The sequence below is a fragment of the Thunnus albacares genome, chromosome 1, assembly GCF_914725855.1.
Source record: "Thunnus albacares chromosome 1, fThuAlb1.1, whole genome shotgun sequence".
Classification (NCBI taxonomy): Eukaryota; Metazoa; Chordata; class Actinopteri; order Scombriformes; family Scombridae; genus Thunnus; species Thunnus albacares.
The window spans coordinates 15,091,104-15,118,841 of NC_058106.1; the positions used below are offsets into that span (position 1 = coordinate 15,091,104).

Consider the following 27,738-nt stretch of genomic DNA (forward strand, 5'->3'; position numbering starts at 1 on the left):
ACAATGAAGTAGAAGACATAAGCATAATTAATCCCTGGAGTGTGGGTGAAGCTTGCCTGCCAAACTCACATGCACAAAAAATGATTGTCACAACTGCTATAGACAAAGGGCAAAAGCATTTGTTTTTACTGCACTTCATCCTTATACGTATATACCGATTAATGCAAGGAAGTTACAACATAAGGTCCAGGATATTACACGGTAAATGTCGAAAAGTTACATACTAAATCCTTAATTGTTACTTCCTTGTTCCTCACTGTCTTATTTTCTTCCACTCTACCTACATTTAAGTGCCAGTGGGAACCGGTAAGTATTTTATATGTACAGATTCATACAAGGAAGTTACACCATAAGTTCCAGGAAATTACATGGTAAATGATGGAAAGTTACGCTGTAAAACACAGACTGTATTATAAAGTGTTACACAAATCACTGTTAAAAAGAAATTATGTTTTATGGTGTGACAACGCTGTGGTTAAGGTCTGGTTAGGTTTAAGCACATAAACCACTTGGTTAGGGAAAGAACATGGGTTGGGTTAAAATAATCACTTGAAATGTGATGTGGGTTAAAGTTACTACTTCCTTAAAGTTAGGCAACCTTTGTTGTCATGGCAACAAACACCACAATAATCGTAGTTACAGTTTTTAAAAAACCGTTCTGACTCGTGGTTGGAAACATAATAGTCACAGCATAGTCCACTTTTTGCCATCTATCTATTTAACCATCTACCCAACCCGCCACCTCCAAATATGGAAATTTGTCACCTTATAGAGACGTCATCTGAACTGCGTCACTTCTCAGGGTCATAATTACTATGACAACTAGATGGCGTCTGTCACACAAACTTAACTATAGGTCATTTTTGGCTACTGAACTTAAGACCTATACTGTCATTTTTCTTGGGAGCTCAGGCTCATGTTCAAAATAAGCACACCATCTGCTGTTTACATAAAGTATGTTCTGCTTCACAATGAGACAATAGACCCCTGCCATAAGTGTCTAAAATCAAATGCCAGAATGAGGAGGCAGATGCTCAACAGTGAGTAATGTTACAGTGCTAATGCACTGAGAAAAAACCTCTAACGTACATAACATGCACTTCTAACCTCTGCGGTCATTTCCAGCTTTTTTCATCTCTCATGCCATTCAATTAAAGATACATTAATTTTTAATCTTTGGTCAAGTTTTTGTGCCTGTGTTGTTTGGAATTTAACCTTCAAGCTGGGATTCAGCTAAAATATACAGTAGGCTACTGTATTTAATATATTTGTTATTATAATCGGAATTAGGAAGTTTGTGATCCTGTAAAGCTCTCTCGAATCAACTTGTTCTCCATAGATCCATGCCTGTTTCCACCCTAATTTGATTTCAGATGATGATGATGATGGTGATAGCATATGTTTATATATGATACCAGTCAAAAACACCAGTCAAACAAATTCTTCATAAACAGTAGTTGTTTATAGTTCTGTAACAGAAATAGAGAAACAGATTGGTAGACATACAGTATATTTTAGTTCACAATGACTCACTGGCACATACAGTATACTGTCTAATGTCAAGTGAATTGCATCATCCTAATAAAAGAAATCCTCACTACATGTAGAGGTTTGGAGTTTTCTTTTAGTCACCCATCTCATGAGACGTTCTGGTGATGAAAACATTTTCTAATCTACTCATCTTTTAGGCCCATAAAAGGGGCATTGAGTTTGGTTTCACACAGAATGAAGAGGAAACGACTCACGCAAGCTGTGGAAATCTCTAAAAGAGTTAGGATATAGCAAATGACTAAAAACCAAAGTAAAAACTATAATCTGGATATTAATGCTTGTTACATCAGTTAAAAGTGAAGTGGAGGAATGTTTGAACTCATACTTTACATCAGTTGCAAACAGCCTGGTAAAGGATCTCCCTTGTCGTTCAGGTCTTCATGGAGAAATGCAGGTAGAGCTTTTATTCTCAACAAGGACTTCAAGCTGACTAGTTTTCTTTTAACAGAGTAACAGAGAATACAGTCCTGAATGAGCCTGAATGAATTGAATTACAATAAAGCAACAAGTTTAGATAATATATCTGCCAGGTTCCTAAAGGATGCAGCAGAGTGTATTACAACTGCTGTAGCCCATTTAATCAATCTCTCTACAGAAGAAGGGAAGGTACCCTCAGAGTGCAAGAGTCATTCCTCTCTATAAGAAAGGTATTTGTTTGAGAAAGGAGATTATAGACCAGTTTCAATTTTAAGTGTTCTTTCCAAGGTCATTGAAAAGATAATACATGAACAGATAAATACATATTTATTGAGTCACAACATATTATTTGTACTAAGGTCAGGTTTCAGAACCCATTCCACCAGAGTCTGCCCTTTATTTATTTAACAGACTGCATCAGAAAGGAGGTTGATGCTGGCAATTTCTGTGGAATGGTCATGTTAGACCTTCAAAAGGCCTTTGATACTGTAGATCATGGTATCCTGCTGTTTAAGCTAAAGGCCATGGGGTTTAGCAAGTTGACCATAAAATGGGTCAGTTCTTACCTCTCTAGAAGGACACAGATTGTTGATGTCAATGGGACATTTTCCAAAGCTGAATCTATCAGTTGTGGGTTCCCTCAATAGAGTGTCCTAGGGCCATTTTTTTAAATTATATATTAATGACATGAAAGATGGCTGTTCACCTGACCTTTTTCTCTATGTGCATGATTCAGCTATTTTTGTGTCTCATAAAGATTTAACAAGTGTGGAAAAGTCTTTGAGTGAGGAGCTTCAAAAGTTTGGGACTTGGCTGTCTGATAACAAGCTGTCTCTTCACCTAAGGAAAACAGAGCCCATTCTTTTTGGACCACAGAGATGAATGTAAAGGTATGAGAGACTGTTATTATAGCTAAGGATACAGTGAACTATTTAGGATGTACATAAACATCTATCAGGGGAGGCCATTTCTATGAAAACCCTCACTGACAAAAGACAAAATTCTTGGCAAGAAAAACAGGGTTGTTGGATAGATCAATACTAAAGACATTAGCTGGAGCATTAGTTCAATGCCACTTTGACTATGCTGCCACCTCCTGGTTTAATAGTACACCACAGTGCATCAAAAATAAACTATATACTATCCAAGACAAGTTAATCAGGGTTGTGTTAAAGTTACCCCCCGTACACATCTTGATTCAGCATATTTTCGACAACTTAATTGGCTTCTAGTTGAAAAAAAAAGCGTCACACAAATCAAATTGAGACGTACCCATAAATTTGTTCATAATGACGTCTCCAAATATCTGTCAAACTACTTTAACCACCTCAGAGATAATCCCAAGATTTAGATTCAGGAGTTCAATGGGCTGAAATACCTTTTTATACCCAGCTGCAACTGAATGGAATAAACTTCCAGTATCACTGAAACTCACTGAAGCAGAGAGGAATTTTAAGCAGGAGGTGAAGCAATGAGTAGCAAATAGTCTCTCAGAATAGGGACTTTGGTCCTTGCACAAATTAACTCAGAGTTGTTTGTTTATGTTATTTCTGTTGTTATTTAAATGGATATTGTATTTGGCACCTTGCCCCCAACAATAGATCACAATGGAAATAAGCCTGTGGGCTTTATTGTGTAATTTAATCCTCGACAGTTTGTAAGTATATGTGATAATTGTCTCCAGGTGAAGCAGTATTATGTGTGTTTTATGATTGTCAAATGAACAATCTAATAATCTATCAATGTAGAAAAGGCCCAGCACGATGTGAGGGCTGCTTGCAATTATATGGATTCTCAGCTCACCCAAGGTTAAGTATATCTTGTGGTTTTAATGTATGAGATTACCTGACACTTTAACAGTGTCAAAGGAGGCATATTTATACAATTAAGAAATATTTAATGCGTTGTTCTATTGTTTGTGAATTCCATTCACTTGTATTGGCACCATTAGGCTGTGTAATAACATGGACAGATGTCTGTTGATGATCCCCACTTGCAATGCCTAAAATTCAAATAGACAGGGGCGTTTTATCCCAGCGGGCTACGAGCTGGAGAGTGAGTTTTAAAAGTCCAATCTCTCAGTGCCTTAAATGACTGTTACAGTGATTGATCAGTTGTTGGAACTGACAGCCAATACCATCAACCTCACAGCAGATATATGATGTTCATTCTACTCTATGGGGAACTAAATATCTTATTTAGTGCTCTATTAAATGAGTGTTCACTCATATAGTTTAATGTGTTTTCTGTGGATGTAAATGAATCCGGCATTATTATGTTTTGTAGTGTTGTGCTTGTTGTTCCTTGCATGTACAATTGTGTTCACAATTTTAATGATGTAAAAGTAAATAATTTTGAATTATTTTAACACTCATTCACCAGCATAAGCCTTATGATTGATTTTAGGTCCAAGAAACAGGTTTCGAAAGGACAATATATTGCAACATATATAAATAATTCTATTTTCAAGTAATATCAGTTCTAATATGTTATACATCTCATGTAAGTCATTTTTGGACAGTATTAGCACCCAACTTTTGGGAGCATGCCTGCTCTTTCCCTTTCTAATAGCAATTGCACCTCCATCTCCATCATTTGAGGCTTTAGCTTGGCTTTGACTCCTCCGGTTCGGACAGACCACACAATAAGGTAAACCTCATTCTCTATATCATAAAAGACTGGGGTTAGTATTATGTGTTTTTAGGTTTGCATTCATGAGTTGATTAATTGTGGCACTAAGGAATTTTTAATACCTTTTGTGCATGGATTGCAATGTGATTAATGGATTATTAATGTGAAATGATTCATTAAATTTCATCCAAAGCTTATTACATGACCCCTGACAGATTAAATCACTCGGTTTTAAAATTACTTCTTTATGTAAATTAAATCAAATTAATCTAATTAAAGGTAATCAATTTATGTTTTCCTGAAGTGGCAAAGACAATGAGGCATTAAAGGATAAGGCTGGTGATATTCTATATTTTTCCTACTGTTAGGTAATGTCTGCGTAGTCAAAGCCTGACAGAGCCTATTCCTCTGTACTAGACCTCCACTGTTGTCCAAAAACTATTACAGAAACACATCAGTGAGCCACACTATATGTTGCTTTATTGAACATGGGTAGTGTAGTTTATTTTAAGTTAATCCCACACCATAATGCTGCTATACCCCCGCACCTCATCTGCAGCTAAAAAAAAAAAAGTCCCTCAACAAAAGCACTATTTGCTTAATTTACATTTATTTAAAACTACCAAAAACTAAAACCAAGGCTTTTTTTAAAAAATACTTGGAGTTTCTGACACTGACCATGAAATTGCATCAATTTCTGTCATCTGTCTACTTCACTCTATATAATGAAGGAAGAAAATGTCCAAAACATTTTTAAAAAGCCTTAAAAGGTTTTTAAATAATTATGTATTAGGAACAAATAGGCTACATTGTGCTACAGACAGGGAAGTCAGAAAGTAAAAGAGTGATTTTTGTCTTTATCGATTTTTATCGATTTTTCGATAAAAAACAGAATGATATCAGTCTTATTCATATAGAGTTAAATAGGTTGCATCTTACATAAAAATCATGTCATAGTCATGGTTATGAATGCCATATACTATGTTAGATGTTTGTTTATTTCATTTTTGTCTTGTCTCTAAGTCTGATCTGACAATTAAATCTCCCATCATATCCTGCTGGCTTTAAAAAAATAATAATTTTTGTGCATTTTTTGCATCTTTTTCCTCCATTATTTTTGTTTTCTCTCTTTGGCTCTTTCACTCCCGCTCATCTCTTGCCACAACATTTCTGCCAAAGGACTCTGGCATGGCTGCTAATTTCCAATTCAGCCTGGAACAACAGAATATCAAAGAGCCGGCCAGGAAGTCAGCACTGTGGGGAAACCACCACACAGGGAGAAATCAAAAAATCTGATATTTTCTAAAAGTGAAATAGATTGTTGAAGGATGAAACATAGCTGAAAGGTGAAAGATGTGTATGCGTATGCATTTGGATGTGTTTCAAATTTAAGTGCATGTCTTTTTCAAGGTGTGTGTGGTTGTGGGAAAGCAGCAGTAGGGGTTAGGAATGTATCTGCCCCTGTGACTGATAAGAAACAGGTGACTTCCACTGACATCTTGCTGCTGACCAGTGGTGCTACAAAGTTATGAGATAGTACTCGGACACACTTACATATGCACTCTCAGAACACACACACAAGCCTTTGCCAATTAGAGTTGCTGCTGTGAGATTACATCTCCCTGTGATATGTGAAAAAAGTGACATCCTGGTAAACAAAAATTACAAATGCTACACTGTCACACAACAACAAACAGATGACACATATGAAAAACCAAACAAGCATCTACAAATTACTCATGGTCTCTGTTTAGGAGTGATTTTTTTTCTCTCATTAACAGTCATTGTTCAAGTGATTATTGAGCAGGGACAGATGGTAGAGAGGGATGAGGGCAGAATTAATAAAAGATTGGAGGACTGCACAGAGAATTGATGTGAGATAGGAAGGAGAGAGAGTTGATGAGAGAAAGAAAAAGAGAGTTCAGTGAAAGCATGTGGGTTGATAATGAATGTAATCTACATTTAGATGATATGTGGTCATCCCTGAATTTGCTAACTCTGATTGCATACACCAGTGTTGTTTGAAGAGATGCTCAAAACAGGTCGTTGAGCAGAGCTGAGCACTGAGAGGAACATACTGTACCTGCACATCAGGACTGCATACAGCATCATCTTAAAATGCTGCATGCTTAATTATACTGAATACCATTTAACTGAATACATTTCTTTCAAATTAACAAGTACATTTCAAAATATATGTATATTAAAGATTTTCAATTAGTCTCGTCCAGTATTGTCCAGGTTTTGAGATCAGTCACTCCACCCCAATGCAATAGTGAGGTGAATATCACTGAGGACAGTTTTTATATGGACTGTTACTTTATATTTCCATGGAAATTGTTGATTAATCTTTGACCTCTTCTGTGCTTGGCACTGGTTTCTGGAAAGAGATGTTGCTGTTGATTTTTTTTTAATCCTGTTAGCACCACAAATTATTGTATTCAACTCATTTGTGGAGATGGAAGCAAAATTTAAGGACGTGTGTCTCTTGGAGACTATGTCCTGTCTTGGATTTTTAGTGCGTGACCTGTTTTGGCTCGTAAATTTCACCAGATGGTGGTCTTGTACTGCAGCTGCAAATTGTTTGGCTCTGCAGGATTTTCTTATTTTTTAAGAGAAAAATGTAAAAATGGGAAGGTAACATTTTAAAATGTATGACAAGTCATTTACTACATGTTTTGGACTGTATGATGCAGAGGTAAATCGGGATTATGATCTGTTATATTACATCTATTTTGACAAAGGCAACTTGTATTGAAACATAACACTGACTTCTGAAAGCACGAAATACTTTTGTGACTCTGCTAGACTTCTACTGTTTAAACCCACTAAATCACTCAGACATGTTGCAGTGTTGCAAATAGAAATTATTGATTTGACAATAATTCCCCATTGAACCCCTTATAAAAAATACTGTTCTACCATACTGTTTGTAACTTTGTATGTGATACTGAGTTGTATCTTTAACCTTGAATATTGTAATATGTGATTACCGAGATGATCCTGATTATTGGTTTTATATAACACCTCCGTACAGTACAATGTAGTCAGTTTTCTCCATGAGTGCTGAAAGGTCTGCGTATCAACACAAACACGTGTAACTTATCTGAAAACTAGTTTATTAAAGACAAAGAGCAGGTGTGACACAAATCTTCATTCAAAGGATGCATTCATAATTCAGAAGCTAGTTATCAGTTACTACAAAAAATAACCTGTAAAGGAAAGAAACAAGGTTTTAAAAGATATTTTAGCTTTTTATTAACAACAAATCCCTGGAGAGACTAAAGCCAACAATTCATTTATTTAAGTAGCAGCTATTTTCTGTATCATTTGTGCGTCAATGTTCATCATGTGGCTACACAGACAGAACTCGTTAGAAGGTTAGATTTATGAAATTATTTTTCCTTGATCATTTTAAATAATATAATAATTTAAAAATGAAACAATGTTATTTTTGTCCTAAACAAAGATCTACCCAAAGCAGTTTAAAGAACTCTTTGTGGATGAAATATCAGGCTTTAGGGAAAACACGACATGTGTTTCTGTAACACTGTGCAAAGTTGCAGACTTTGTGGAGACTTTTCCACTTGGATCTCTGGATGATGGCAGACTGTCTGTGATGAGGACATCTGGGGAAGAAGATAGACAGAGAGAATAACAGTTAATAACTTCAGCAACCCTGGTGAACACATGGAGTATTGATCAGTATGGTAGATCAGATAAGAATATAGAATAAATGTCTATTTATCTTTTTAAATGAGAGGGTTCACAGAGCTGCTGCCTCATCTCATCTCGTCTGGTCTTTGTTTCCTCTCCTCTCCTTAAAAGGCAAATGGCAGAAAAAGGGAGATAATAGCTAATAAACAATAAGAAGAACTATTCATCTGCATATGAATTGTGATAAATATTAACAGAAAAATGTATATTTATCTTTTCAAATGAGAGAGATTGCAGCACATGATGTTTTCCTCTCCCCTCGACTCGTCTCGTGTCGACTCCTTTCTTCTTCTCTTTCTAAAGGACAAATGTCAGATAAAGTGAAAATAACTTCAACAGTTAGATAAACAGAATAACTACTGATCAGTATAGAAACTCTGATAAAAACATAGAATACATGTTTATTTATCTTTTTAAATAAGAGGGTTCACAATGCACGGTGTCTCCTCTCTTTGCCGCTTGTCTCATCTGGTCTTTGACTTGTTTCATCCTCATGTCTCCCTCTCCTCTCTCTAAAAGACAAATGACAGACAAGGAAAAATAACACTTAATAAATTCAGCAACAAAAGAACTATTTATCAGTACAGAAATTCTGAAAATGAGATAATAAATGTATATTTATCTTTTTTCATGAGAGGTTTCACTATGCATGATATCTCCTCTCCACTTGTCTTCTTCTTGAGTCCTCGTGTTGTTAGCTCTCCTCTCTCTAAAAGACAAAAGGCAGATAAGGGGAATAACAGTTCAGCAATGACATTAACAGAAGACATATTGATTGATATAGAAATTCTGATTAAAACATAGAATAAATGTATATTTATCTTTTTATATGAGACGGTTCACAATGCATGCTGTCTCCTCTCCTCTCTGCCAGTCTGATCCGGTCTTTTGTTTCTTCTTCTCTGTTCTAAAAGACAAATGGCAGAAAATGGGAAATAATAGTTAATGAACAACTCCAGCAACCAGAAGAACTATTCATCTGTAGAAGATAATGACATAGAAAAAAAATCATATTTATCTTTTTGAAGGAGAACAATCACAAAACACTGTCTCCTTGTTTCCTCGTCTCATCTTGACTCCTCTCTTCTCTCTAAAAGACAAATGGCACATAAGGGAGAATAGTTACTAACCTCAGAACAACAGAAATCAACAATCAAATAAATGTATATTTGTCATTTGAAATGAGGGTTTGTAGTGCAGGGCGTTGCATCCTCTTCTCTTGTCTCTTCTCGCCTCGCCTCTTTTCTCTTAAAGACAACTGGCAGATAAGGGAGGATAACAGTTAATACCTTCAAATGTTTGTAATATCATTTATATGTAGTATTTAGAAGGGGCTACCACACTACAAGCAGATTTTTTGTAAAGGATTACTTACCAATTTGTTGACTTTTGGTGATGTGTAAAAGCAAAGTCCATCTTCATTCACAGGTCAGAATGTCACAGCCAAGTGTTTTCACCCTTTCCACTGCTGGTTGCTCCAGTTAACTGGGAGAGAAGCAGGTGGTGGGTTCATATCTTCACTGGCCTCTTGCTGTTCCTGTCATCTTGGGATTCTCCTATTGGCTTGTCCTTCCTTGTCCACCTGCCTGTTTTGGTGGATAACAGCAGCGTTGCCAGTTTTGTCACTGTCCCTACAGCCATAATAATCCCCGTTGTGACTGGCCTTCTCATTCCCAGTTTAGGCTTAAATTTGAAGCTTGATTTTAACTGGTGAGGAGTCAGCCCCATTATATAAAGTGGAATGTATTTCTGGTTCCAGAAAACACATCCAAGGATATTAATGGCTTTAGAGGACAAGAAGGAAATCCATCTAAACCGCTTTTGCTGTTGAAGGTCACAGGTGGACTGGTGCCCGTCTACACACACTGGGCAAGAGGTGTAGGAAAATCCTGGATGAGTTTCCAACTCATCTTGCATGGAAAAAATACAATCACAATATCCTGACTCCTCTTTGAAGAGAGCTCATACAATCAATCATAGTTCCCACCGTGTTGGATGCACAGGCCAGCATAAAGAAATAAAGAAAGGTGCAGGACGCACCGGTGCAAGACGCACCACAAACACTGACCTATGTACCACACCAGTGATGAACCAACTATATACAAACTATATACAAATGTACAATAGAAGCCCATAGGTCTTCCAATCACAGTCTCAAGCGCTTCTTTGGTGCAGATAGGCTGCTCTCTTCCTCTGTCACCTTCCTCTTCCTCTGTGCGGAAGTCTTTACACACTGTGCCGAGTTTTTGGTAAACTGACAGAGCGCTGACATCAGAACGTGGCCGTCGGTGCTGTAGTCGGTCACTCTCCAGCGGTTGGCCCTCTCAGTGCTATTGGAGCAGTAAACAGTGGAGATGACTCTGGTGAAAGTGCTGCCATCAAAATCCATGTTGCGGACACAGTTCCTGCGGTCTGCCTTCAGGGCTGCCATCGCCGTCCTCTCAGGAAGAACTGGAGTCATCATAGTTGGAGGAGAAGAGCTGGAGTCTGCAGCTGGCACCATCACACCTGCTGGTGCGTCTGTTAAAGGAGATGGCGTGTTGTTCTCTCTCTGCTCCTGCTCAGTCTGGACAAAGGGTGTGACCATCTGAACTGAACTCAGGTATCCTTTGAAGGGAATTACAGGGAAACTCTTAGAACCGCTGATGAGGCTGTGATACATGCTGAGTATGGACTCCCTCATTGACTTGATGTTCGCAGCTCTCAGAGGTCGGTTTCTTAAGTTTGTAAGAAACAGTTGAAGGATTGGTCCTGGCCTCGGCAGGTTAGCTACATGGACAAGAAAAAAAGAAAACAGTCACATTAGTCAGCTTGTCATTAAACAGCTTTCAATCCAGATTCAGATTCAGATTTTCTTTCAGCCCCACTTACAATAAAATGTTACTGTCAACGTCTGTTTCATTTCTATACTTTTATTAACACGACATTTAAAATCAGATTAAGAGATATAACTGCTGCTTTCACTGTGAGGCCTGAAATCATTTATTAGCTGCATTTTAATGAAAAACTTAAGTAGCCTAAAGCAAAAATGTATTTTTCTTGCACCATTACAAACACATGGACTAAAGAAGCCTACTGTTTAGAGACTTGAGTGATTAAGGTATAAGTTGTGTGTGTCTGACGAGTTGTAACTGCAGCACATGTCAAATTGTGATAAACTTACAAATCATCATTCATTTCATATCTTTCTCTGATTTATGGGCACAATATGGCAATAACGAGGGACTTAAGTGACCAACTAGGTCCCATTTGGCTACATTTCTCACATTTAGTCACATATATTCAGCACTAATGTCCCTGTACTGTTGTGTTAGTGAAGAAAAAGTCTGAGCCAGTTGCATTAAGTAAGACTGTTTCCGTAAATGCACTTGACTAAGGATATGGTCACAATTCTGCTACCATGTTCAAGTAAAAAATCATTATTATATATATTATAAACTGAGAGGCTTCGCTTCTCTAGTTGTAACTAACCAGTTAGGTCTGCACATAAATTATGAATATAACTTTTGTGATATTCAGCAACACTGATCTGATCTTTTCCTTTCCAAGGAAATCAAAAGCCAGATCTGACAACCAGGCTGTATCATATGCTTTAATAATAATTCATAATATCAATTTAGGTTTGGATGAAGTTGCACTTCTACATGTTTGAATGGTTTGAATTTATGGGCTTTAAGAGATTTCAGCTCAATTATTCACATACAAAAGCGGGGCTGCATATTACACTGACGTCAGACGTCAGTCTAGCTAGTTCCAATACCTGACGTCGTTTCCATGGCGCACATATTAGACACAACTTTTGGCATTTTATGAAAAATGGCCCAGTCGCCATCTTTGTCCTATACTTTCAATGTTAACTCGACGACACTTATGTACCCCCCAAAAATGTATTTTATTAAATTAATATTCACATATTTTTCACCTGTCAAGTGCACACTCATGAAATGTCATCGTGTATAATAAATTTACACCTAAATAATATGTGTACAGCAGGTTTAATGGTTTAATTGAGGCCTGCTTGCTTTTACCATATCGTTCATCCACACGGAGGATGCCTAAAGTCAGCAGGTGTTTCTCTCGGTGTAAACCAGAGGAGGCCATGTTTTCCTCACTTCAACAGCTGCTTACTCAGCTTTCCACAGTTCAACAACTTCGTATTTTCACAGGTCAACAATTCACCACTTAGCGTCACAGTTTCAGCTCCTGTCAGTAGTTCAGGTGCAGAATGAAGTTGGAATAGTGGAATTTGGTTTTTATAGTGGCACGTCACCATGACAACCAGTGACAACGTAGTGACGTGGTTTCAAACCAGTGTATCGTAATTACAGAAACTAAATAATAAACATTTGACTTAATTTCTAATGAATTAGTTTAAATACTATAATTTAAATAGATTTAAAGCATAGTAATTATTGTTATTTTCTTTTATTATTTTTTTATCATTTAAAATTTTATTTCTTCTTTTTTAAGATTTAAGATTAAAGCCTGATTATATTAGATAATTAAAACGATTTGTCATTCAACAGACAAATATTATGATAACTGATTAAACTAATCATTTTGTCATTTGTTGGTTCCAGCTTCTCAAATGTGTGAATTTGGTGCTTTGTAAAGTGAAAACATTTGGCTTTTCGTCGGATAAAACCCACCGATTTGAAGATGTCACACTGGAGCTTTGAGAATTTGTGTTTATTTGGGGTTTTTGACATTTCATAGACTAAACAATGACTCGGTCATCGACAAAATGATGGCAGATTAATGGACAATGAAAATAATCGTTAGTCGCAGACAGTACAGACAGTATCTCCACCCGGTTTTAAACACTAGACTAGATAACTTATTATAAGTATTATAAGTGTGGTAGGCTATTTTATGATTATTTCGGGCTTTCCTGACTGGTTTGCTCTGCTGACCAGTTCTGCTTCACAGTGAAGTTATAGCCGCTATTAACATACACACAGAGATAATAAAGATATTTAGAAATACAGAAATAAAAACACTCATATTTGTTGACATAAAAAGACATTTATTTTATATATAATTGATTTATGTATTAATTTCAGCTTTTATTCACGTATCTGTTTTCACTCGTTTATATATTGAATATTATTTGTTTATTCATTCATTTTCAGCATTTGTTTAAATATGTATTGATTTGTTCATTGATAGCATTAGTCACTTTTCGTCCTCCACAAGTGCACTTATGTTCTGTCATAAACATAACTTCAAAATAAGAAGTTGATACAACAATTTTCAAAATGTTAAAACAGAATTTTTTACAGAGGAAACAGTCAAATGAAAAGTCCCAACAGCTCTGATGGAGCTTAGGACTCATTTGGTCATTTTATTCCAAACGATTTGACTGGATAAACTTGAAATCTGAGTGACATTTTACCTCTCTGGCGTGTAATAAAATACAGTTATCCTGACTGATCCTGTTGCTATGTTGGCATAATTAATGATTATGAAAAATTAATGAGGTTACTGCTGCTGTGTCTGGTGCGTAAAATTGCGCAGAGCGCTTCTTTCTCAAATTGGAGACGCACATCGTTTCTGCTGTGATGGGCAGCCTACAGCTATTTAATACACTCAAAGGAAATAATCCTACATACAACAGTGGAAACAGACACAACATCAATGCTGACGTTTCTGCAAAACCCGGATTTCACTGACATAAACTCCCTACCCTCCAACAAAATAGATTTTTATTGATTGATTGATTTTAATTTGTTGTCGATCTGTAGACAGACTGGTAGGTTTCACCTTAAATTGTTCATTTGTTCAAATGTTGTTAATGTTCAAGAACTATTTTTGCTTTCCTATAAAATAAAAATAATGTAATAATGTCCCATCCTCAGAGATTTTATCATCCACTTAACATCTCGAAGATATCAGAATAAAAAAAAGGATTTGAAGTTTCAGCTAACTCAGCTCATTTTCCTAAGTTAGTTCAACTAAAATGTTCGGTGTACTTGAAATATCAAGTTTAACTGTGCCTGACTAATCAGTTCAATCAGAGTAATTCGGCCCCTGAAAAAATGCAAACGAAACCCCACACAGCCATCAAGGGCTGTCCACCTCCTACAGCGCCATGTGCCACAAGAAACTTTCATCTGGGAGAAAGAGCTAGCAAGGTTAGAGCAAACTTTTACCCTGCTTGTTTTTGTCAAAATGCTTGTTAAATTCAGATTTGAACAGGTAAACTATTTGAATGTTACACAGGGTTGTCAAAGTAGGCTAAACCTTGCAGCAGCAGTTTTTAGTAACTTAAAAAGCCAAACATTGTTTATGGCTAATTTTACTTGTGTGATGTTTAGCTGTAACTAACTGTTAACATATGTTAGCTAAACTACGGTATGTGTGTAAAGGTGTTACTGGTGTTACACGTTTTTTGTGCATACACAGATTACATTACTTTACTTAGTTTTATTCATGTTTACTGTAGTATTTTTTCTTAATGATCTCAAACCCTTTACTCTATTTGTGAAAATGCAAAAAAGGGCAATTTCACTGCTTTTCTCCCATCCAGACCGCATTAGACCAGGTCCAGATCAAAAACCACTATATTTACACCTGTCAAATCTCAAAACAAATAGTTTGGTGTGAGCATTATTTTCTACAGTAAGTAGTCACTATAAATAAATGTATTTTTTCAATTTGTCAGGTTTTAAAAATGGAAAAGTTAAGAAGAGGGCAAAGACGTGGCTGTCCAGATTTATGGATGCAGGAGGAGAGGACAAGATAGTTGCTCAACTCTCAGGTTTTGGAAATCTTAAAAAAAAAATCTCTCGGAACAGCCCCATGTGGAAAACCTTGGCAAAGAAAATATTTAATGACAAGTCTGTAAAGAAAAAAAAAAGAAGTGCCTGTACAGTGTATGGTACAGTGACAGAAAGTTTATCAGAACAAGAGCACTGTTGAGGCAGAAGAAAAAGAATCTCTGTGCTTTTCAGAAGATTGAAAATGAGAATAATGATGATAAGAGGGAAAGTGACACTGAGGAAAAAGCATTGGAGGAAAGACCCCCAAAAAATGAGGATGAGGAGAACAGAGACACAAGGTCTGAGATTAGGGATAGACACCAAGAAACGGGTCAAGTTGACACAGAAATGGATCAAGAAGGGACCACAGTGGACTCCAGTACTTCAGAAAACAGTACAGAGAGTGAAAGTCGCATCACAAGAGAGTATAGAAACACATGCCACAATGCAGATAGTGTTGATGCTGAAGACGTCACTCAGACCAGGAACAGTTGTGAATGCAACACATTGCATTCTGGGAAGGAAGTTGTACATAATATATAGAATGAAGATGCAAAAAGTGCTATGAGTAGGAACAGTGAAAATGACACTAGGGTTAATGTTGATGATGGTGAATACATTATTTTGTGTTTGTAAACAGCCCAATAATCCTAGTGAGCCATATGCTCAGTGTGGCCTGTGCAAGGACTGGTTTCATCCCGTTTGTGTTGGCTACAAAAGTGTGGAAGACATTGCTGCCATATCCCCATGGTACTGTCCACCTTGTAGCATGGATGACAAGGCAACAGACTCTGCACAAAAGGACAAAATAAAGAGGAGGCTATCATTTGGAAGAGAACTACCTTGCTCCCAGCAGTTTTGTGTAAGCCTGACAAGGGAGGAATGGTCTGCAATTAAACCGATAGGGAAGGATACAGAGTGTTGAAGAAAGGTTGGACTGACATTATCAGCCATAAAATAGCTGTAAACAAATTTTGTGTACTTTCATTCAAAAGTAATAAAATAAAATGTATTAAGAGTCGAAAGGCTAAACGGCCTTATTGGAGGGGTATAGGCTGTACCAGCTATTTGCTCTCAATTGCTGAAGATCCTAACATTACAGAAGGTGATATAAATGTTCATGTCACAGTCCAGGGAGAGGTCTGGCATAGCTGTGATGAACAACACACACAACACTGTCGGAAACCTGATCGCTACAAACTTAAAGGAAAACTTGGAGAATTTACTCCCATGCTTGTTCACACAAAGCAGCTGGCCAATGCAGATGAAGATAAACTTTTAGCAGGAAATGTTCAGGATGTAAAGTCTGTCACAGTTCCTTAGAAGATATCAAGTGAGAAGAATCTTCGAAATCGCTTGGACAGGGATGTGTTCATGGAGTGCTTTGAACTGCAACAAAAGCGGGATGTGGAAAAACCTAGCTCCAAAATCAAGCACAGTAGTATCCAGTATATTGCGATGTCTCCGTTTGTTGTGCATTCCTATTCTGAGTCCCAGCTTCATGTTCTTCAAGATCTACAAAAGAATAAAAGGTGTTTGCTGTATTTGGATGCCACCGGCAGTGTAGTTGCAAGACCTCACCCATCCAGTCCATCAACACTCTACTATGCGCTTTGTATTCCATGTCACTCTACAACCAAATCTGTGGCTGAAATGCTAACATCTGATCAAATCACTGCAACAATCCTGCACTGGTTGACTTGCCTGCGTAGAGACTACTACAAGCTGTTTAAGAAACACTTTAAGCCCCAAAAAGTTGAAACTGATTTCAGTTGTGCCATGATCCACGCAGTAGTTCAGGCATTAAACATCATCATTGTTCAGGAATACGTAAAGCTTTGCTTTCAGATGTGCATAGAGCAGCAGTCAGTGCAGCTGACAATAATCTACCTCTGCTGCTCACATGCTGAAGTTGATAAGCATGAAGTTGTCCAAGATGCAATGCAAAAAGGACACCAACAGTTTTTTATGTAGTGTTTTGCACTCCTGCAAAATGCAACAGCATTTGGTCAGATCTTGTCAATAGCAAAGTGTATGGTGCATGTTTTTTATCAAGGACTGACACAAAGGGGTGTCAGGAGCATCTCTCAGCACTGCAGTCAATGCCATACAGACACAGAGGACAGGCAATATCGAGTTCGAAAATGCAGATGAAGACAAAAAAATGGCTGTTTTTGAACACATGCAAAAAACTCTCATAAAGTCATCCCCTTTCTATGCTCCATTTGAAGGGGTTGTCAGGCAAGCACAGGAGGAAGCAGGGAAGGAGGATGACACAGAGGGAGCAGGACAGCCAAATCCTCACTATTGTGAGTCACTTGTTGACATGATTCTGCATTATGCAGGTACTCTTCCTCTTTGGACAGGTGTTCTGATGGCAAGTCTGGGCAAAACCCAGGACAGCAACGAGATTGTTGAGAACTGGTTCCGCACGACCAAAATAGTCATCTTAGCATCCAAATTACATGGAAGAGCAGGAGATTTCCTGCAGCTAACCCATGAGTTGTTGGCAGACCAAAGGGAACGGCATTCATGGCAAAACAGGTGGGGGACCCAGAGACACTTCCCCTGTCGTAAGAGGAGACATGGAGGAAGAGAAAGTCAAAGTATTTCAGCTACCCTCCTCCAGCCAAAAAGGTCCAAGTGTTGTGTCAAATCGATGGAAGACGGTTGAAGAAAACACCAGATCAAAAACTGCTTTTTGATGATAAAAAAATCAGGAGTCAGAGGTCCAAGCAGCAAAGTGTTCTTTAATGCCGGCAACAAAGGAAAGCAAATTAGCGCATACAAGATGAACCAGGTCGCTCTGAAGGTTTTTTCCTTCAGGGCATAGTTTTTATACCCTTGGGTCGGCATAGGTCACACCTATCGTCCACCCTCCTTATTTTTGGCCAATTACACCATTATATTTTATCTTCGTCACTCGTTGGTCAAAACTCTTCAAGACAGGTTTTGAGCTGTCGTGGATATCTACTGGCATATTCAATTCTATCTGGTTATGTCCAATTTTTTATATGAGTATTGGGGATCATTTTACACCATTATTGCCAAGTTGTCTTCTGGCCTTTATTTTTTTTATAAGTTATTCTAGTCACTTTACACCCTTATTTCTTGATCTTCTCCAGAGTGTATTTTTAAAAAAGGTGAAGACTTAAATGCAGACCCAAGCAAAGTGACATGTAATACAAACACACTCAAATTTCTCCAGTGTATGATTATGATTCTTTTACCGTGCTTCGATACGTATATCGTGATTAAATGTGATTCATGAGATTACAAATACATCATCAATAAGATTCTAACACACTAGCACTTATTGCTTATAAAATTTATAAAATCAATCTGCATAGCTTAATATTGTCTTTAAGCACACCAATGACACTTAATGAAAATACACCACAAAAGTACCTCTCACAGAAAAAGGAGTACTTGCCAAACCCACACTGGAAAGGAAAGGCAACCATAGGCCAGCAAACAGTGTCCATGACAAACACTTGTACAGTTGATAACCTCTTGTACACACTGCATCTGGCAATAAAGAGGAGACCAGGCATCAAGAGTGACCTAAAAACAACTGCAAATCTTGACCCATGGATTGATACTTTGCTTCAAGTGCATGAGCTGTTTGAGAGGGAGTGGTCACAGGAGAAATTCCTGTGGCTGAACACCATCAGAAGGTTCAAAGGGCAGTCGTGGAATACATTTGGGACTGAGGAAGACATGGTTGCTTGTAGACTGGACTTCCTACTTACAACCGAAATTGACCAAAAATGCCTGAATGCAGCCTGCCCTGTAGCAAAAAGGAGGTACAACTCTGTTGATATCTTGTAAGTATTTCCCTTTTTTTATCAAATGAAAATGACTGCATGTATTTATTAAAGCACATGAATGTACTTGTAATCAATAGTTTCATTTATTCTACAGATAATAAAATGTCTTGTTATAAGAAGACGATCATAGAGATTGGTCATATCTAAGTTCATGTACATGTCTTTGTAAATTATGTTTCATTTTATGTCAGGATGTGCAGATTTTGGTAACTTGCAGACTGATATTGACAAGTGGGCCAATGAGTCGCTAAAAGTGGTAAAGTATGCATATATTTCTGATAATTCAATCTAGAATGTAACAGCCAAACAGTTCCACAGATCTACATTGTTAATGAATTATCAAAGTTTGAAGACCATGTCCTTCGCTGACCTTGATGAATCACTGTGATATGTGACCAGGCCTGGACTATCGAAACATTAATTAAATGTTATCACATCATTTTAAACATTCTGCACCTAAGTTGTGTGAAGCCTTTACACAATTGTAAAAAATTGGAAAATATCACCCATATTATACAACTTGAATGAACCAATTCCAAGCAATATCCAGACAGCACCTTTTTAAAACACCATCAAGGGTGATGAGGATTTAGCTGTTAGGGTTCCAGCGTTCTACTATTCTAAAAGTCTGTTGAGTGTGACATTTCATTTTAGCTGGCCTATTATTCTTCAGTTTGACTTTTTTAACACAATCTTTGTACAATACCAGCCAGCTGCTGTGACATATCACCTGGGTGCTGCAAATCACTTTGTGGCATTCCACAAACTGGGTATGGATAAAAGCTGGCATTTTTATGATGGCCTTGAAGAATGTCATAACCCTGGAAGAGGAGACACTGTCATCACAGAGACGACCATCAGAAAAAAAAAACTTGGGCTAACTCCCGTGTTGGCCACATTGTTATGGTCAGGGTAAGCATGGACGACTAATTATGGGATAAGACAGTCTTGACTTCTAAAAGTAAATCTTAGATGCACATGAAAATTCTACATATAAGTAGATATATAACTATAATATTCATGTCTTTGGTGTTGCAGACGAGAAATTGAAACGGGAAATTAATTATAGTCTGATATAAGTAACCTTGTTTTAATTTACTTTTAAGCTAAAAGCTTTGTTTGCTTATCACACCTACATTACGGGACTGCTTAAAATGTGAAAGACACAATTAGAAGACTTCCATAAGACTGTGGTGACAATGTTATGAGAAAGTTGGTTCAGTTTAGTCCTGTTTTCTTATATAATCTCACCTGAAATATTTCAACTCATCTTTTGCTTCAGGACAAAGCAGCAGAAACTGTTGAAGCCAGGCACAAAAGAAATGAAGAGCTTGTTAAGTTCATTGTGGACCACAACGGTGTTGATGAAACACTTAGGGTAAGCCTTTCTTTCTGTTAATGTCATGAACTTGAACTCCTTTGACATCATATTACTTTTCCATTTCCTATAGAACACTATTTACGAAAACTTTGTAGCTAAAGACAGATGACCAAATTTAGGAGCATACACTTAACCTGATCCATTGATAATGTATCACAATGTAATAAAACGCAATATATGAAAGAGTACTCACAAAAACACAAATTAAACAATATAATTTTTTTGCTGAATCTATTGCCAGTTTCTATACAGAAACTGCAATAAGGTTAATGTTGTGATAGTTGCAATCTGCTTCTTTCATATATAAGGCTTGGTCTCTTCTGCTAGACACTCCATCATGCTTAAATGTACTATACTATACTACAACAGAGGAAACACTTTGATACCAAAGCACTGTATAATGGCTATCATATAACGGTGAGCCATAGCCTAATTGGCATCAGCCACATCACTTTCCACAGCAAACTGCAACAGTACATGTTAGATGGAAGTTAAAGTGAGTTACATTGATGAGTATTAAAGCCACACTTGTCCACTGTGGAGAGGGAGCCACATTTGGGGTAATTCTGCTTGCTTGCTGTCACTGGAACTGATGGAGTAGGCTACAAGATGAGGTGTTTGGGACAAGGTTGGTCCCACCTAAGTGGGCTTGTTGTCCCAGAGAGGGAAGCAGGACTGAGTAATTATTAATATTTGAGTGTATTTAATTCATACTTTTCAGGCCATTGTCTCTGGTGAGGAGCAGCCACACTTAACTTTTGAGGAATGGTGGGTCCCAGTCATCTTTGATAATAACACCCAGCTGGACTGTGAAATACCTGTCAGACTTCCTTGACATCTGTGACACCTTCTCTGCTGAAGTCAGCAAAATGGTTTCTTCTGACAGGATCAAATACATCCTGAATGTGATGCTGTCAGAGGTAGGTCGACAGCAGTTATAACTTATATCCCTGAACAGATTTTTTTCTATCTCTGAAGTATAGCAGAGAAATAAATTATTAGTGGTTAAGATTAAACTTGGTAGATGTGTATTTTTCTGAGTATATTTTACTTTTTTTTTAACTTTTACTATTTAAGTATATTTACTTTGTAATTAAAACAAAATTATACTCCACCTAGACAATAACAACAGGCTACATCTTGGGACCAATATTTAAACCAACTTGTCACTTTTTTTTTTCTTACTTTCACACCGCAACTTGAAAGTAGAAAAGAAGAATTTATCCTCTGGAACAATGTGCCATTGCAGGAATTGGAATAAATTGTGGAAATTTAGTTTGAGAAAAACTTGGTTTCAGGTTAGGTTGGTTGTGCCTGGTACATGGCATACATAGTAAACAAATCTGATCCGCTGAATCTGTATTGTCACTGTGTTTTCTATAGGGAGCAGAAAGGATATAATATCACAAAATTGTGAGGGGCAGAAGGAAAAAGGGAGAGAAGAAGGAAGGGCATAAAGGGCCCTATCTTACGCCCGGCGCAGAGCAGCACTAAACACAGCGCAAGTCTCTTTGCTATTTTAAGACCAACGCAGTTGTCATTTTCCCGTCCAGTGCCACATTGTTAAAATAGCAATGGCACTTGTGCCCATCAGTGCGCCCATGGGCGTGTTGGTCTAAAAGTAAGGTGTGGTCAGGCGCATTGTTGGTGCATTGCTATCTTGAGGCAGCAGAGAGCTATTGCACTATTGACCAACAAAAACCTGGTCTAAAGTCAATGGCGCAATCTTTCACTGTTATTTTAAGGGCACATTATCAGGACAGTAATATGCACCTACACAGGCGAGTGCACAACATACACTCTGCTTGTTACACACACAGGATGCGCAGCAGCACACAAACATGCAAAAGGTAACAAAAGGATTACAATGAAAGATTATTATTGTGTATATTAATACAATAATGAAAACTAACATAGGCAGCATGCCTATGTTACTGTTTGATTGCTACAGTTGTGACAGTTTGTCTTCTGTTGTTTTTCTTGTGTTGAGACTTCAACCCAGAGGAGAAGAGCAGCTGCTTTGCTTGGACTTCCATATTACCTGAAGGAGGATCCCAACAGTTTCATCAGTGTCTGTGAGGTGTGTGAGATGATTTTAGTGTGGTATTGGAAAGTCTTATCACAGTGAAAAACAATTTATTAATTAATGTAAGACAAGCTAAATAACTGTCATTTTAACATGGTTTTCATTTAATTATGACAATGTAAATGCACTTACTGACCACTGAATTGATATTTCTATACAGGTTTTAAAAGCTTGAGTCATAGATTAAAAAGCTGCATTTTTAAATCTTTTCCAATCATAATTGAAAGTATAAGCCTTGATGAAAGATAAGAATTGATGAAATTCTCCTTTAATCTTACAATGGTCAAGAACAGAACTAGCAGACAAAACAAAACAAATGATCCAACCAAGACTGAACAAAAAAAACAGGACTTAAATAGTAACTGAACTAACGAGAAGATGAAGTGCAGGTGGGGAGAACTCAGGAGAAGGGAGTGAACAGATGGAGCCGATTGGCTGGGGAAACACTGGGAGCAGGGCAGGGCTGATGAGGCTAACACAGGGCAGGTGTGGGGAAAACAGAGCAGGGAAGGACTAACGAGGGTGATGCAGGGCAGGTGAGGGAAGGAACACAGGAACACAGGAGGAGGAAACACAGGGAAACCAGGAAACCAAAAAACACAATACTCTAAGCTTCCGGAAACTCAAAAGAACACAAAAAGTCCAAAATCCAAACAAAGTCCAGGCAGGATGTGACAATCGGTACCAACATTTATTTATTGTCTAGTGTTAGTCCAGCTATTGAAAGTGCTGTCAGTTTGATACTGATGGCAGGTCAGAAGTTGTGTTTTGATATTTAGTTAGCCTTTGGTATATGTTTGGATCATGGATTTAGCCAAAAGAAAAAAGATTCTCTCACTGTATGATCACATAAAGTATATGAATTGTACAGTATGTCTGTCTCAAGCTATATGTTGTTTATACTGAGGGAAATATACAAACATAAGACCCCATGTTTTTTATCTATTCTAGTTGTCTTATGCATCATTTTATACACATTTACTCAAAATTCAGTCTATTATATTTGGTAGTTTGGAAACTTTTAAGATCACCACTAGAACAAAAACTTTGTGGCTTTAACCCTTTAATGTTCTTGATTGAGGCATCTCTACCAATCGGTTTAGGTATCTTATGCTAAAAAAAGAATCCACTAGATGTCGTTCTGTCTTAAAATAGTGTGCCTTTTCAGTTCGCCTCTTTACAGGAAGTTAGCAAAAAAAGTCTCTCCAGACATGATGACTGTTAGGTGGAATTTTTGAAGCTAAGCATATTTTTTCGACATAGTTTCAGAGGTCTTACTGAACAGAATTATGTAACTTTATACAACAACAAAAAAGTAGACAGACAAGGAAAAATAACACTTAATAAATTCAGCAACAAAAGAACTATTGATCAGTACAGAAATTCTGAGTATGAGATAATAAATGTATATTTATCTTTTTTCATGAGAGGTTTCACTATGCATGATATCTCCTCTCCACTTGTCTTCTTCTTGAGTCCTCATGTTGTTAGCTCTCCTCTCTCTAAAAGACAAAAGGCAGATAAGGGGAATAACAGTTCAGCAATGACATTAACAGAAGACATATTGATTGGTATAGAAATTCTGATTAAAACATAGAATAAATGTATATTTATCTTTTTATATGAGAAGGTTCACAATGCATGCTGTCTCCTCTCCTCTCTGCTTGTCTGATCTGGTCTTTTGTTTCTTCTTCTCCGTTCTAAAAGACAAATGGCAGAAAATGGGAAATAATAGTTAATGAACAACTCCAGCAACCAGAAGAACTATTCATCTGTAGAAGATAATGACATAGAAAAAAAATCATATTTATCTTTTTGAAGGAGAACAATCACAAAACACTGTCTCCTTGTTTCCTCGTCTCATCTTGACTCCTCTCTTCTCTACAACAGAAATCAACAATCAAATAAATGTATCATTTCATGTCATTTGAAATGAGGGTTTGTAGTGCATGGCGTTGCATCCTCTTCTCTTGTCTCTTCTCGTCTTGCTTCTTTTCTCTTAAAGACAACTGGCAGATAAGGGAGGATAACAGTTAATACCTTCAAATGTTTGTAATATCATTTATATGTAGTATTTAGAAGGGGCTACCACACTACAAGCAGATTTTTTGTAAAGGATTACTTACCAATTTGTTGACTTTTGGTGATGTGTAAAAGCAAAGTCCATCTTCATTCACAGGTCAGAATGTCACAGCCAAGTGTTTTCACCCTTTCCACTGCTGGTTGCTCCAGTTAACTGGGAGAGAAGCAGGTGGTGGGTTCATATCTTCACTGGCCTCTTGCTGTTCCTGTCATCTTGGGATTCTCCTATTGGCTTGTCCTTCCTTGTCCACCTGCCTGTTTTGGTGGATAACAGCAGCGTTGCCAGTTTTGTCACTGTCCCTACAGCCATAATAATCCCTGTTGTGACTGGCCTTCTCATTCCCAGTTTAGGCTTAAATTTGAAGCTTGATTTTAACTGCTGAGGAGTCAGCCCCATTATATAAAGTGGAATGTATTTCTGGTTCCAGAAAACACATCCAAGGATATTAATGGCTTTAGAGGACAAGAAGGAAATCCATCTAAACCGCTTTTGCTGTTGAAGGTCACAGGTGGACTGGTGCCCGTCTACACACACTGGGCAAGAGGTGTTGGAAAATCCTGGATGAGTTTCCAACTCATCTTGCATGGAAAAAATATAATCAAAATGTCCTGAGTCCTCTTTGAAGAGAGCTCATACAATCAATCATAGTTCCCACCGTGTCGGATGCACAGGCCAGCATAAAGAAATAAAGAAAGGTGCAGGACGCACCACAAACACTGACCTATGTACCACACCAGTGATGAACCAACTATATACAAACTATATACAAATGTACAATAGAAGCCCATAGGTCTTCCAATCACAGTCTCAAGCGCTTCTTTGGTGCAGACAGGCTGCTCTCTTCCTCTGTCACCTTCCTCTTCCTCTGTGCGGAAGTCTTTGCACACTGTGCCGAGTTTTTGGTAAACTGACAGAGCGCTGACATCAGAACGTGGCCGTCGGTGCTGTAGTCGGTCACTCTCCAGCGGTTGGCCCTCTCAGTGCTATCGGAGCGGTAAACAGTGGAGATGACTCTGGTGAAAGTGCTGCCATCAAGATCCATGTTGCGGACACAGTTCCTGCGGTCTGCCTTCAGGGCTGCCATCGCCGTCCTCTCAGGAAGAACTGGAGTCATCATAGTTGGAGGAGAAGAGCTGGAGTCTGCAGCTGGCACCATCACACCTGCTGGTGCGTCTGTTAAAGGAGATGGCGTGTCGTTCTCTCTCTGCTCCTGCTCAGTCTGGACAAAGGGTGTGACCATCTGAACTGAACTCAGGTATCCTTTGAAGGGAATTACAGGGAAGCTCTTAGAACCGCTGATGAGGCTGTGATACATGCTGAGTATGGACTCCCTCATCGACTTGATGTTCGCAGCTCTCAGAGGTCGGTTTCTTAAGTTTGTAAGAAACAGTTGAAGGATTGGTCCTGGCCTCGGCAGGTTAGCTACATGGACAAGAAAAAAAGAAAACAGTCACATTAGTCAGCTTGTCATTAAACAGCTTTCAATCCAGATTCAGATTCAGATTTTCTATCAGCCCCACTTACAATAAAATGTTACTGTCAACGTCTGTTTCATTTCTATACTTTTATTAACACGACATTTAAAATCAGATTAAGAGATATAACTGCTGCTTTCACTGTGAGGCCTGAAATCATTTATTAGCTGCATTTTAATGAAAAACTTAAGTAGCCTAAAGCAAAAATGTATTTTTCTTGCACCATTACAAACACATGGACTAAAGAAGCCTACTGTTTAGAGACTTGAGTGATTAAGGTATGTTGTGTGTGTCTGACGAGTTGTAACTGCAGCACGTCAAATTGTGATAAACTTACAAATCATCATTCATTTCATATCTTTCTCTAAATTAATGGGCACAATATGGCAATAACGAGGGACTTAAGTGACCAACTAGGTCCCATTTGGCTACATTTCTTGCATTTAGTCACATATATTCAACACTAATGTCCCTGTACTGTTGAGTTAGTGAAGAAAAAGTCTGAGCCAGTTGCATAAAGTAAGACTGTTTCCGTAAATGCACTTGACTAAGGATATGGTCACAATTCTGCTACCATGTTCAAGTAAAAAATCATCATTATATATATTATAAACTGAGAGGCTTCACTTCTGTAGATGTAACTAACTAGTCAGGTCTGCACATAAATTATGAATATAACTTTTGTGATATTCAACAACACTGATCTGATCTTTTCCTCTCCAAGGAAATCAAAAGCCAGATCTGACAACCAGGCTGTATCATATGCTTTAATAATAATTCATAATATCAATTTAGGTTTGGATGAAGTTGCACTTCTACTTGTTTGAATGGTTTGAATTTGGGTTTTAAGGGATTTCAACTCAATTATTCACATACAAAAGCGGGGCTGCAGGTTACACTGACGTCAGACGTCAGTCTCTAGCTAGTTCCAATACCTGACGTCGTTTCCATGGCGCACATATTAGACACAACTTTTGGCATTTTATGAAAAATGGCCCAGTCGCCATCTTTGTCCTATACTTTCAATGTTAACTCGACGACACTTATGTACCCCCCAAAAATGTATTTTATTACATTAATATTAACATATTTTTGAACTGTCGAGTGCACACTCATGGAATGTCATCGTGTATAATAAATTTACACCTAAATAACATGTGTACAGCAGGTTTAATGGTTTAATTGAGGCCTGCTTGCTTTTACCATATCGTTCATCCACACGGAGGATGCCTAAAGTCAGCAGGTGTTTCTCTCGGTGTAAACCAGAGGAGGCCATGTTTTCCTCACTTCAACAGCTGCTTGCTCAGCTTTCCACAGTTTATCAACTTCTTATTTTCACAGGTCAACAATTCACCACTTGGTGTCACAGTTTCAGCTCCTGTCAGCAGCTCAGGTGCAGAATGAAGTTGGAATAGTGGAATTTGGTTTTTATAGTGGCACGTCACCATGACAACCAGTGACAACGTAGTGACGTGGTTTCAAACCAGTGTAGCCTAATTACAGAAACTAAATAATAAACATTTGACTTAATTTCTAATGAATTAGTTTAAATACTATAATTTAAATAGATTTAAAGCATAGTAATTATTGTTTTCTTTTATCATTTTATTATTATTTAAGATTTGATTTAGGTTCTTTAGGTTCTTTTTTTTAAGATTTAAGATCAAGTTAAAACGATTTTTCATTGAACAGACAAATATTATGATAATTGATTAGACAAATCATTTTGTCATTTGTTGGTTCCAGCTTCTCAAATGTGTGAATTTGGTGCTTTGTAAAGTGAAAACATTTGGCTTTTCGTCGGAC

General features: G+C 37.6%; 1 protein-coding gene and 3 long non-coding RNA genes across 8 annotated transcripts; 1 reads left to right on the forward strand and 3 right to left on the reverse strand.

Moving 5' to 3' along the window:
• Positions 1–7,697: 7,697 nt before the first annotated feature.
• LOC122976789 lies at positions 7,698–12,546 on the reverse strand. 3 transcript variants are annotated; one of them, XR_006401116.1, is made up of 5 exons: positions 12,345–12,546; positions 9,692–11,085; positions 9,160–9,563; positions 8,714–9,025; positions 7,698–8,613 (listed from the first exon to the last, which is right to left on the reverse strand). It is a non-coding gene; the product is annotated as an uncharacterized LOC122976789 (long non-coding RNA). The 3 variants fall into 3 exon arrangements; XR_006401167.1 differs by having other exon boundaries at positions 8,748–9,025; positions 9,160–9,574; XR_006401065.1 differs by having other exon boundaries at positions 9,160–9,574.
• Positions 12,547–14,149: 1,603 nt separating this feature from the next.
• LOC122976965 lies at positions 14,150–26,000 on the forward strand. Of its 2 annotated transcripts, none has more exons than XR_006401320.1 (6): positions 14,150–14,450; positions 19,099–19,819; positions 20,190–20,285; positions 21,010–21,208; positions 22,279–22,368; positions 24,554–26,000. It is a non-coding gene; the product is annotated as an uncharacterized LOC122976965 (long non-coding RNA). The 2 variants fall into 2 exon arrangements; XR_006401269.1 differs by lacking the exon at positions 14,150–14,450 and adding an exon at positions 18,229–18,904.
• Positions 23,047–24,250, reverse strand: LOC122977123. Its single transcript, XR_006401421.1, has 2 exons — positions 24,011–24,250; positions 23,047–23,876 (listed from the first exon to the last, which is right to left on the reverse strand). It is a non-coding gene; the product is annotated as an uncharacterized LOC122977123 (long non-coding RNA).
• On the reverse strand, positions 24,296–27,544 carry LOC122976528. Of its 2 annotated transcripts, none has more exons than XM_044345099.1 (3): positions 27,136–27,544; positions 24,501–25,879; positions 24,296–24,372 (listed from the first exon to the last, which is right to left on the reverse strand). In XM_044345099.1, the coding sequence occupies exons 1-2, from the start codon at positions 27,206–27,208 to the stop codon at positions 25,257–25,259; spliced, it is 696 nt and encodes a 231-aa protein (XP_044201034.1). In that variant the 5' UTR covers positions 27,209–27,544; the 3' UTR covers positions 24,296–24,372; positions 24,501–25,256. The 2 variants fall into 2 exon arrangements, with proteins under 2 accessions (XP_044201034.1, XP_044201099.1); XM_044345164.1 differs by having other exon boundaries at positions 24,296–24,383.
• Between the last annotated feature and the right edge of the window lie 194 nt (positions 27,545–27,738).

Excerpts from the sequence above, each read along its gene's own strand:
- LOC122976528 (XM_044345099.1), bottom strand. The coding sequence starts at position 27,208 with ATGGCCTCCTCTGGTTTACACCGAGAGAAACACCTGCTGACTTTAGGC. Across the intron at positions 25,880-27,135 it reads CCGTGTGGATGAACGATATG|CTAACCTGCCGAGGCCAGGA; the intron begins GTAAAAGCAAGC and ends TTGTCCATGTAG.